At 37.6% G+C, this 12,198-nt stretch overlaps 1 protein-coding gene across 1 annotated transcript in view; it reads left to right on the forward strand.

The window, feature by feature from the left end:
• Positions 1–12,198, forward strand: part of scn12aa (sodium channel, voltage gated, type XII, alpha a) — a 51,528-nt gene that overhangs the window by 24,445 nt on the left and 14,885 nt on the right. The window contains 14 exon segments of the mRNA XM_043233500.1: positions 1–145; positions 148–188; positions 190–358; positions 689–744; positions 746–818; positions 1,348–1,586; positions 1,669–1,846; positions 3,106–3,109; positions 3,900–3,964; positions 3,967–4,247; positions 7,224–7,643; positions 10,842–10,959; positions 11,055–11,209; positions 11,362–11,535. Of these exon segments, the coding sequence (XP_043089435.1) occupies positions 1–145; positions 148–188; positions 190–358; positions 689–744; positions 746–818; positions 1,348–1,586; positions 1,669–1,846; positions 3,106–3,109; positions 3,900–3,964; positions 3,967–4,247; positions 7,224–7,643; positions 10,842–10,959; positions 11,055–11,209; positions 11,362–11,535 (2,118 nt within the window).

The following is a 12,198-nucleotide window of genomic DNA, read 5'->3' on the forward strand; positions in this document are numbered from 1 at the left end:
CCAGCTCACCCTCTCCTAGCCACTCTCTCCTCCCATCCTCTGAGCACCCGTCGCGGAAGCCAGCTCAGTATCTTTACCTTCCGGCCGCGCAACAGTTCAGAGGCTGACTTTGCAGATAGCGAACACAGCATCCACGATGGTGGGCGGAGCGAGCAGGTTCCATGGCGACGCCGTGGATCAAGCGTCGTGACGGGCAGCATCAGGAGCCACTCGTCGCAGGTGTTCATGCCCACCCTCACTCTGAACGGCAGACTAAACATTTCTCTGGATCAGAACGGCATCACCAGCATCGGCCCGCACACCCCCACCTCTGTTCCAGCCTTCAGCATGGAGAAGGTCAGGAGGACATGGTATGGCCATATCTCATTACACCTGTTTTCCATGAAAAAAGAATTCATGTCATTTATTCACCGTTATGTTCCTGGAATCCTGTATATTTGTTCTCCAAAGAACACAAATGTAGCTATAAAGGAGAGCATGCAGGCAAATCTATATAGAAAAGCGTTGAGGATGGCTACTGCTTGTTAAAGCATCATGCCATTAGTAGCAGCTTTTGAGAAACGTTTTCAAATCTGTCACTTACGAGGTTTCACTTCAGTTTGAATGCAGCTTTAGAAGAAAGTTACCTACGTAGGTGTTCACTAGGTTTTGGAAAAGATTTGATGTTTTGATGTTTACTTTGATTGACAGGAGCCAGCGTGTCAGAATGAACAGACCACTCCAGCTGCCAAGCTGACTGTCGACGATGCAGGAGGAAGTCCCGCCTCGCAGGAAGAGAGGACTGAGCTCTGTTAGCTTCTTCAGTGACGTCATAGACGGTGTGATGGACTAAAATGGTTTAAGAAAAATAAAAAAACACAAATTAGACAATTATTGACATGCTGTAAGAGTACAGAACTATAAAATACTGAATATCTGAATAATTTGACGAGAAATTTTTTCATTACAGACTTTTGAACCTTGACAAATCTGAGCTCAGGTTGAGCTCTTTTCTAAAACTTTTTCACATAAGACAAATATCTCACGGCTATCAAGAAGAAATAACTAAAAGATAATACTAGCTTATAAAAGATTAAAATAATTTCACCTAAAACACCGGGCCTTGTTTCGCAGACAGGGATTAGCCTAAGCTATGATTAGACCATAATTCAATTAGGACATTTTAAGTCATTTTTATCAACGTAAAAAGCATTACAGGTGTGTATCCTTTCAGATTCAGTCAATGCGAGCTTCTTTCAGATCAGATTTACATTTTAGTCTAGGTCTAAAGCTTTGTCAGTGAATCAGAGAGGCGAAGTATCAAACATCAGCTAATGTTCAGGTTTATTCTTTCATTTTTCGTCTTAGAACTTGAAGAGGCCCATCAGAAATGTCCTCCATGCTGGTATGAATTTGCAAAGAAGTATCTGATTTGGACCTGTTCTCCTGCCTGGCTGAGAGTAAAAGAAGGGCTTAAAGTCATGGTGATGGACCCTTTCCTGGACCTTGCTATCACCATTTGCATTGTTCTTAACACATTGTTCATGGCGCTGGAGCACTATCCCATGACCGATGAATTCAACAGCATGCTGAGTGTTGGAAACCTGGTGAGGACAAACAGTGGTGCTCTCAAAAATGCTTCTTTGCTCCTGTAACACAGAACGTAACATATTTATTTTTGTTTACCAGGTTTTCACTGGAATCTTCACGGCAGAGATGGTGCTGAAGATCTTCGCTCTGGATCCATACTACTACTTTCAGCAAGGCTGGAACATCTTTGATGGAATTATTGTTTGTTTGAGTCTTATGGAGTTGGGCCTTTCCAACGTGGAGGGTCTGTCCGTCCTTCGTTCGTTCAGACTGGTAAGTTTAGACTCTGACAGAGACACAGTAAGTTCACTAGATTGGACACTGAGGATTGCCACAAGCGCAATATATGAGAAATGCCATAAGTAAAAGTGGATGTATTTGAGTGAGTCAATGAATCGGTTAATTGAAGCAATGAAGAAATGAAGGCCGTTTTTGTTAAAACGCACTCACATATTTCCAAATCACATGACAAGGATTGTAAAACTACATGTCTACAATACACAAAAATCACAATCTTCATAATGGTTAATTTTGGCAGCAAATAGTTTAGTATTATTCAGAGAGGACTGCTTAAAAAATGTTTAGAGAATAGATTTAAACAATTCAGTATTGCATTATTCCTCAAGAGGACATACATTCACACTCAATAATCTTGAAACTTGCCTCTTAAGCTGACATTGATGTTTGTATCTGTAGCATGTAGGAAGCAATTGTATAGACGCTCCATCAAAGTTTTAAATGTCAACACATCAGTATTTATGAGATGTAAAACGTAGTTTGCGTGACAAACGCAGCGCGCACAGTCCATCCGAACTTGCCTGACCCCTTTGAACTCGAGAGTCTTGCTATTCATTATCAGATTAAAGCTGCACAGAGCTTTTAACATCCTTTTATATTGTGATAAATACTGTTGTTAAGCAGTACTGTGTGTGTACGTTAAAAATGACTTTTTTCATGGCTTCACCCACATGTGCATATTTGGCCAAGCAGTAATCCTTTATCCATTAGTGAGATTAAATACGTTGGAGTTGACATCTCAAAAAAGTGGACTACACTTTCTTTTAGTTCAACATCAGTCACATTGCAAACTGAATATAGGCCACGATTTAGCTAAAATAAAACACCAGTTAGGTGAATTGACATGAAAGACAGTGGCATCAGCTGAAAACAAAGAATATCTTTAGTGTTAAATTACATGACTGATCAAAAATGTCCTTGCCCCCAGGCCATCCAAAATGTACGCCTGTTTACTTTATTATCAGAACAGATTTTAGCATGTTACTTGAGGTGAATGGGTGCCGTCCGACTGCGAGTCCAAACAGTTCCTAAAAACATCACAATAATTCACAGAACGTCTATCCATAATAAAGCTTGCTCCAGTGAAAAGTTTGCCTAAATGTATCCAGAAAGAAATTTGCACAGATCAGAAAGCGTTTACAAGTGAAAACAGACCCTAACAATTCTTAACAATTCATTTTGTGGATTTTGATGTAAGAGAGAAAAAAGGATGGATTTTTTTCACTGGATTAATCCAAGAAGTGTCGGATTGAAATTACAACACCTTAATGACAAATTTGTTTCTTACAAACATGCAGTTTTTCACATCACAAGATGTGGATTACTGGGATGTTTTTAAGATTACTATGATGTTTGGACTATCATTCTGACGGCACCCATCCACTTTGATGTAAGTGACACAATGCCACATTTCTCTAGATATGTTCCAAAACCACCCCCAAAACATATTTACATCTTAGATGTATGGAGGCCCACTACTTTTTCCGCCACCAAATAATACAAAAAAAAAAAAACGTTTATCTCAGAATTCTGACTTTTTTTCTCAGAATTGCATTATACAAATTCACAATTCTTTTTTCCTCAGAATTGTGACATTTTAACTTGCAATTGCGTGTTATGAAGTCAGAATTGCATGATATAAACTTGCACAAGTTATAAAGTCAGACTTATGATCTCAGAATTATGACTATAACTCATAGCTACGTGATATAAAATCACAATTTTGACTTTTTTTCAGAACTGTGAGTTTATATCATGCAATTCTGACTTTATATCTCGCAATTGTGAGATTTCTCAGAATTACAAGTTTATATTTCACAATTTTGAACATAGAAAGTCAGAATTGTGAGATTGAAAATTCATAATAACCTATTTTATTTTTGTGTTCAGTATTGGAAACGTGTTTCTAAATAGATGGCCGATTTCATTTTTGGGTGAACTATTCCTTTAAGAAAGTAAAAAGGATGAATTTTGATTTTGTTGATAAAATGTTGATGAAAAATATCGCCACTGATTTTGTTCTCAGTTGAGAGTTTTCAAATTGGCAAGTCATGGCCCACCCTCAACACGCTGATAAAGATCATCGGTAACTCTGTGGGTGCCTTGGGAACCTGGCGCTGGTCCTGGCCATCATCGTCTTCATCTTCGCTGTGGTGGGCATGCAGCTGTTTGGAAAGAACTATCAGGACTGCGTGTGTAAGATCAGCTACGACTGCACCCTTCCTCGCTGGCACATGAAGGACTTCTTCCACTCGTTCCTCATCGTGTTCAGGGTCTTGTGCGGGGAGTGGATCGAGACCATGTGGGACTGTATGGAGGTGGCCGGACAGCCGCTTTGCATTCTGGTCTTCATGCTGGTTATGGTCATAGGAAACCTGGTGGTAAGTATGATTTATTTTCACATAATAAAATAATTAAATCTTATATCGATATTTCATGTTCACTCATTAATTTACTTATAAACACAAAACATTTATACCAGAAATAATTTAGAATTTGCAACAGTGGCCAGGTAATTGTTTATTAACCCATATTTTGTTAAATACTGTATTTGCATCTTAAAATATTAAATTAGCATAATTATTTTTAGATTGAATTCCTTGTGCATCTCTCAGTTGCCAAATGGTTTTCGAGATGCCTGATTTATCAGTCTTGTATTTTGAAGAAAAATCATCATACCCTAAGAATAATCTCAGAGTGTGAGGATACACAAGATGGAATTAGAGAAATATTACTTAATTCTCCCAGATGTTCTTCTATGATCCAGTTGTGACCAGAAAATACCTCTAAGAAGAGTAACTGAAGGTCTTTTCCCGGAAAATGAGATGCCACTAAGCTTTCCAGTTTTTCTGTTTTGACATGGCGACTGTCCTAAAAGTAGGCGTGATGTCATGTTAGCAATTTTGTCCTATAAAGGGACAAGTGCAATTATATTCAATCTACTTTTAAAATAGTTTGACGACATGCACAAACATGGAAATTCTTTGCTCAAAATTGGTGCATCTTGGTTGACATTTACCATCATGTTGTATATATAGATTTCCAAATGTATTTGGCAAATTGTAGATATTAAATAAACGAACATTCGGGATAGATGCCATATTTAGGCTGATACAGAGGAAAACGAGTAAGTGAATTTTTCGTTCAAATGAAATGATCCTTTCCAAGAAAATAAGTCAGCAAATTTTAGCTTTAACATTTATTTTTTACCCAGAAGTCCCCTGTTGTGTGTTGCTTAGAGACACATTCGTGGAATAGGTCCACAGGTTTGTGCTTAAGTACACTTAAGTATACACTATTATCCCCTTCTGGCTTTTCCGACTCATAACCGGCAACTTGTGTACTCTATAAATGTTGTAAAACACAGAAGAAACAGCGGTTTGTGACGGGTAATTGAACTTTCTGGCTTTTTAAAGCCGGATAGAGGGGCAGACATTGCAGACAGCATAGACTCGGATTTAGTTGTTTCTGAAATACTAAATACAAAATAAGTTCTTTTATACTATGCTGTATTGCGTTTACAGCCTTTTTTGGGGTGCTTGTTTACAAACCACAATTTATCAAAGATAAATATACAAAAGTGCAACCTTAAATCTAAACTTGGCTTTGTACAAAGGGTGCATCCATAACATTTATTTACTCACCGTCATGTCATTGATGCTGTTGTGAGTCCTGAAAATGTACAAGTGTGAATTCGGTTTAGAGAATGTGGTTGTCACACCTGTAAATAACCGAACTGTGTGTGAACGTAATCGTATTAAGGACTCAAATCCAGGTTTGACAACCGTATTCTGCTACGGTGTGAACGCGTGGCACTAGTCGAGCTCTCACGGCGTCTACCGAGTGTTGCGTGTTTTCATGTGCGTTTTGGGTAACTTACAGTAAAGGAAAAATAAGTTGTGTCATCTAAAAGTTTTATCTCGTCAGTTTTGTGCTCAAATGCACCGCTCTCCACCCAAATTTAAAAGCCACCCGTCGGTTAATGAAGATTTGAAGAAAGAACTCGCGGCTAAAATGGACAGAAAGTGATAAGACGTCGCCATCTTTGTTATTACTTCGCACACTGTTGCTATGGTTACTGGTAAGGAATAAGGGCTTGGCTCCCGTTGCACGTTCATACAGACAGAATTCTAAACAAGACGTTACGAGACTCAAACCTGTAAAGAAAATACGGTCGGTCAATCCCACATACAGGACCGATAACCGTGTTCTGCTGCTGTGTGATCGTGGTTTATAAAGACGCACGCAGAACCGGACGGTCTGTCACATCATACGCTTCAAAAGGGAGCAGCTCTGCCACTGCCACACAAACGCATGTCAAACGTGTTTTCTTGTGTGTTTTCGGTAACTTGGAGTAAAATATCCAGTCAGCTTTTCACCGGAGCTGCTCCCGTGGTGCTACGGGGGCGATTCAGATCTTTTGTCGTGTCAGACAGTGATGAAAGGTTCAGTTTTCTGGACATCGTCATCTTTGATATTACTTCGGTCACTGTCCCTAAGGAACACTGCCTTGACTCCGATTGCACGTTCATAAAGTCACAATCCGACTTCGAATCGCTTTTGTATTGGTTAGTTTTCCTATTTAAAGTATGCGATTAGTCTGTCTTACTACACAATCAGATGCAAATTCGATGACCTCAACAACTTTAAAATGGATGTATTTTTTTTTTATTGTGTAAATTTTAGGATCTCATTTTATGTCAAACAGATAAGCTATCGATTAGTATAAAAATATCTATATTTTATTACAGTATGTTAGTTTTACATAATTACTGTAACTATAATGCTAAAAGAGACTTAATATTTTGACAGCTCTGTCTAAAACTTGTAAGCTTATTGTTAATTTATCTGGAAAATATGATATATGTGGACTTCTATCAAACAGAAATCTGTTATCACTTGACTTATGTGGGCCCAAAGAGGGTTTGACAGTCCATCTCCTTCTTTCTTGACGCAAGTCAGTTTGGGATTATCTTTGCTGTCTAGTGTGATTAAAGGTCAGAGTTCAACTAATCAGGTTTCCATGACAACCCACAAAGTTGCTCTTATAACAGACCACAAAAAACCTGTTATGATGAACATGGGACATTTTTTTAAGTGGTTGATATTCCTGCAATGGAACAAGGACTTATCTTAGAAATGTGCCTGCGTTCCCAGAAACGAAGACTTTTGCTGAAGTTTTTAGATTTTTGCTTGCATTTTTGCTTTGCTTACAATATCCTAGTTTGGATATAAAGATTTAGTAAATGCGCATATAAATTCTATATATGTACCACTGTTTATCAAAACACTCCCAAATGTAATGTATCCAAATCATATCATTTGCTTACAGATCTGCATTCTTGGTTTCTCTCTAGGTGTTGAATCTGTTTCTGGCCCTGCTGTTGAGCTCCTTTAGCTCTGATAACCTGTCAGCACCCGATGATGACGGAGAAATGAACAACCTTCAGATAGCCATCAGTCGAATCCACTTCGGTTTCACTTGGCTGCTGGATGCCATCAAAGATCTCTTCAACGGGAACCTGACACGGCACAGGCAGAAGACCAAAGAGGTGCAGGTCTCACTGAAAGAGAACCACACCGAGTGCAACGGCGGAGTGGGAAGTTTAGAGCACCACGAAGAGAAATACATTACTCCAGAAGGAGAGGACAGTTACATGACCAATCCCAACCTCACCATCTGTGTGCCCATTGCGCCAGGAGAGTCAGATGTGGAGTTCCCTGAGGAGGAGGAGGAGGAGGAGACAGAGTCATCAGAGGATGAAGATCAAAAACCGGTGAGAGGTTATGAGAAGTCATTTATTAGTTTTGCGTTGGGAATTTGGTTTGTTAGGTCCTTGAGGTTTTTTAGTCCGATTCATGGACAAATGACTCATATGGGCTCCTTTTAAAGGGATAGTTCACTCAAACTAGTATGCCCAATCCCAAATAGTTCATCCAGGTGTATGTGACTTTCTTTTTTCAGACAAATCCAATGAGAGCTTTATCTCCAGAATTGGTGCATCTTTGTAAGAAAAATATCTTAAGGTAACTTCAACTGGATTTTTTTTGAAAGAAGAAAGTCATATACATCTGGGATACCGTAAGAGTGAGTAAAGCATGAGCTAATTTTCACTTTAATGCACTTGTCAATACACTGACAAGTTGATCTAAAACGCGTTGTTTTTAATATTTGACAAAAGTTTTAGTATATAGCCAGGTCCAACAATTCTTGCTTTCTCAAAAGTATCAAAGAATTGTACATGTAATAAATTAAAATGAAATTCAGATACAGAAGTTACATTGTTTGGTTATGAGAGGTGATTTATTTTGCTTTTGGTTCTGTGTAGTCTCATGTGAGCCAATTCTTTTTAATGCATTAGTCAAAGCACTCACAAATGAATCAAATTCCTGAATTGATTCAAACAGGTTGGTCAATTTACTTTCTCATCCGTTGTTGTTTTTGTCATGTTCAACTGGCAGATTTATACACTTTTATTAGGATTAACGTGTACATAAAATTTTATATTAACAAAAATGATTGTGTAGTCTAATTCATGAGCATATGACTGATATGAGCCAATTATTTGTAATGCATTTGCATCATGAGTTATTGTTTTGAATCAGTTGGGTAATTTATTCTGATTGGCTGCTACTTCTGTCGTGTTAAAATAAATACAGTACACATGTTTTCATTATAATATAGTACTTTAAATGATGTTTTTTAAAAGTATAAAGATAACTATTACTGGAAAGTTAATAATTTGAATCATTTAATTATTTTGATAATCCAAAATTAGTGTAGCGCATTTGATTGATGGAAAAAAATAGCATTTCACAAATTTGAATTTAACAATGGTTGACATAAAATATATCATATTGATATACTGCAATCTGACTAGCTTTTCCACTTTTTAATTTAAATGTCTGGCTTTAACATCAGCAGCAATTAGATATATGACCCTAAATCCTTCATTTACAGCATATAATAGTTCATTGGTTTATCTCTATTGTGAGTGACCGAGAGCTCAAACGAGCGAGCGGGGTCAGAGGTCGGAGAGATGATATGATATGACACGTGTGAGGGAAGCGAGCCAGCGGCCGTAGACGTGGGGATGTACAGATTCATAAGCTGATAAGCTGCAAAGCAGACAAGGTGAACCCACTAGACGCCATATTTGTTATATAAGAGAAATGGGAGTGCAGGGAATATGGGTAGAAAAATGGTGGGACGATAAACTATAAAATTACAATAAAATAGGTCCAATGCGAAAACAGCTCCAAATGACAGCTCAGTGTGAGGAAAAAGATGAGATTCAGATTGTTATTTACCGAAAATCTTTCCATAAGCTGTTTCCCTCAAATCTCTTTCAATTCTAATATGGCCTGTCAAGATGATGTGGAATCAATGATCTGGTGACAATGTACAAATGTTACTGCAAAAAGTTATTGTGGATTTAGAGAGACATGCGAGCAAAGTCTTAATGACACCATTAAGTTAAGACAGCATTTGGGAGTAAAGGCCAGTGCACACCGAGTCTGAAGTTTTTATGTTAAAAAATAAATACAACGTCATGTTGTGTCGGTCGACTTTCGTTAGGTATAAAAAAATCAGCTCAGGTCAGATTTTCTGTGTTTTCGCATCCATAGCATGCAGTTTGATAAAAAACGCACACTAAAATTTCTGACTTGTTGTGCAAGAACTATAAGAATTTAAAGATCTGTACCATTTGATTGGAAAACAGCAATATATCCTAAAATACAGCAGTTTTTTTACGTGTTACTATGGATTTACTGGGGTGATTTCTTCTGGCTGATCAGCAGAAAAATGCAGCAACATTGTTTTAATATTACTCAAATGATTGAATTTACTGATAAAATGCTAGCATATGCAAGGCTAAGGACCTAAGTGGTAGCATTACATTAATTATTAGATGAAGACTGAACAGACTACAGAGCAAGTCCCTTTTAATCATAAAGGTGGTAACTTGTACATGCCTTCTATAAGTCAAGTTTTTAATTCAATTTTTAGTGCCATTTTTGACAATGTATGTTTGTATTTTTGCTTAAAAAATAGGTCAGAGTGAAAGCAGCCAACAAGTGTGCATCATACATGCAAACGTTTTCAGTGCAGTATAAAACCATCCCAGTTTGAACCTAATGAATTTGTCTGCTTGCAAACTTCTACCAAAATTATTTTGACATCTTAGGGATACAAAATTAAGCGTAACCCAGCTTCACATACACACACACACACACTGCTCGCTCCTGTAATGTGGGATTACATAAACAGCGCTATTGGATTGTGCTGGCACCTTTGGACCAGTAATCTCTGTAAATCATTTTAAATATGTTGCCATTACATGCAGGGAAAATCTCATCAAAATTGTATTAAGAAGGCCCACTGTCTATGTAGAAAAAGAAACAAGAATGAGTATGCATTCAGGCAGATTTAGAACAGCTCTCTCTCTCTCTCGCCATCTCAGATTATACTGGAGGTCACAGACCTTGACTTGTGTGCTCGTGGATTAGATGCATATGCTAGCATTGCACCATATGTATCTTGGGATGCACGCGTTCTATTAGCTATCTGCATTTTCCATGCCAAACTCAGAGGATTTTTCAATCAATGCTGATTTCCTGGCTTAGTATGTGCCAATATATACCAATATTGTGTGGTTAACACCCAAAATACTGACTTAACAGATTCAGCACTAGTTTATATAAAGCCAAGAACATAAATGATAGCATATGCATTGAATTAACCATTAGTTGTAGTGGGAATATGATGGAATATAAGAATGTGTGTATACATATGTGGGAGTATAAGCACACAGACATAAAACATGCTTTCAGTAATGGCTACTGAATATTTAGCTCTCGTCACAAGTATAAATTACAAAGCTGTTATATTAAATTTTCACAATATCGCTATTTTTCTGCATTTCTCATTTTGATTTGAAACTCAATGCAAGCTTTGCTGTCTTGTACAACAGGAAGTCATCAGCCTCTCTGAAGGAAGTACTGTGGACTTGAGGAAGCCTGGAGAAGATGAGGAGGAATATTCTGAGATGGCAGACGATGGCATGGATCCAGAAGAGTGTTTCCCTGAGTGTAAACTAATAACTCATGATATTTGTCCACTTTGACGTACCGTATCATGCTTTTTGTGAGGAGCTGGTCAAACTCGTCTCTCCGTATCTCTCCAGTCTGTATGCAGCGCTGTAAGTGTTGTAATATCAACACGACCTCTGGTCTGGGTCAAGCGTGGTGGAGGTTGAGGAAGACGTGCTATCAGATAGTGGAGCACAGCTGGTTTGAGACCTTCATCATCTTCATGATCCTCCTCAGCAGTGGAGCTCTGGTGAGGAACCATGTTGAAAAGAGACCTTTAACTATTCAAAACTGTTTTGAAGTCAAAGATTAATGTAATTCATGCATTCAGTTGGTCTGTATTGTTATTTCATGTGTAGCTAGTCCTGGTCTCACTGTGGTATGATATTCTTCTTGGGTCAGGCATTTGAAGACATTTACATTGAACAGAGGAAGGTGGTGAAGGTGGTGTTGGAATACGCTGATAAGGTGTTCAGCTACATCTTCGTGCTGGAGATGTTTCTGAAGTGGATTGCGTATGGCTTTAAGAAGTACTTTACTAACTACTGGTGCTGGCTGGACTTCCTGATTGTGGATGTGAGTAGAATCATTTTCTAACTGAATACCGGATCAAGGTTGAACGGTTGCACGTGATATGTTTGGATTAAATACACTTTTTTTCCCCCTTGTTTTTAAAAGACGCCTCTTATTTTATAATGCAATTTACTCCTGTGACACAAAGCTGAATCATTACTCTAGTCTTCAGCGTCACACGATCCTTCAGAAATCATTATAATATGCTGATTTGCTGCTCAAGAAACATTTCTTATTATAATCAAAGTTTAAATCAGTTGTGCTGAATAATAATAATAATATTTTTACTATATTTTCATTAAATAAATGGAGCCATGGTCTTTAATTTTGCCTTGTGCTGTTCCATATTTTATACTATATTCGATTTAGTGTATTATATAATATAATACAATGTAAAAAATTATTTTAAGATTTTACCATTTCAACTCATTTTGGTAGAGTTTTTTGGCCCTCAACTAAACTGAATGAGCTAGTATAACTGTTGTATAACTCAAAAACGCATGTTAACTCAAAAAAATATTTTTTTTTACAGTGACCTATATTTTGCTATTAGTAAAATAATTTGACCTGATTTAAATCAACGACATTTCTGCCTAGAAAACTGCAAACATAAATCATCTGTGATAGTGAAAGCTGTTCGTTACAGTGATCGTAGCACAAATCCTG

This window comes from Puntigrus tetrazona, unplaced genomic scaffold (assembly GCF_018831695.1).
Source record: "Puntigrus tetrazona isolate hp1 unplaced genomic scaffold, ASM1883169v1 S000000846, whole genome shotgun sequence".
NCBI lineage: Eukaryota > Metazoa > Chordata > Actinopteri > Cypriniformes > Cyprinidae > Puntigrus > Puntigrus tetrazona.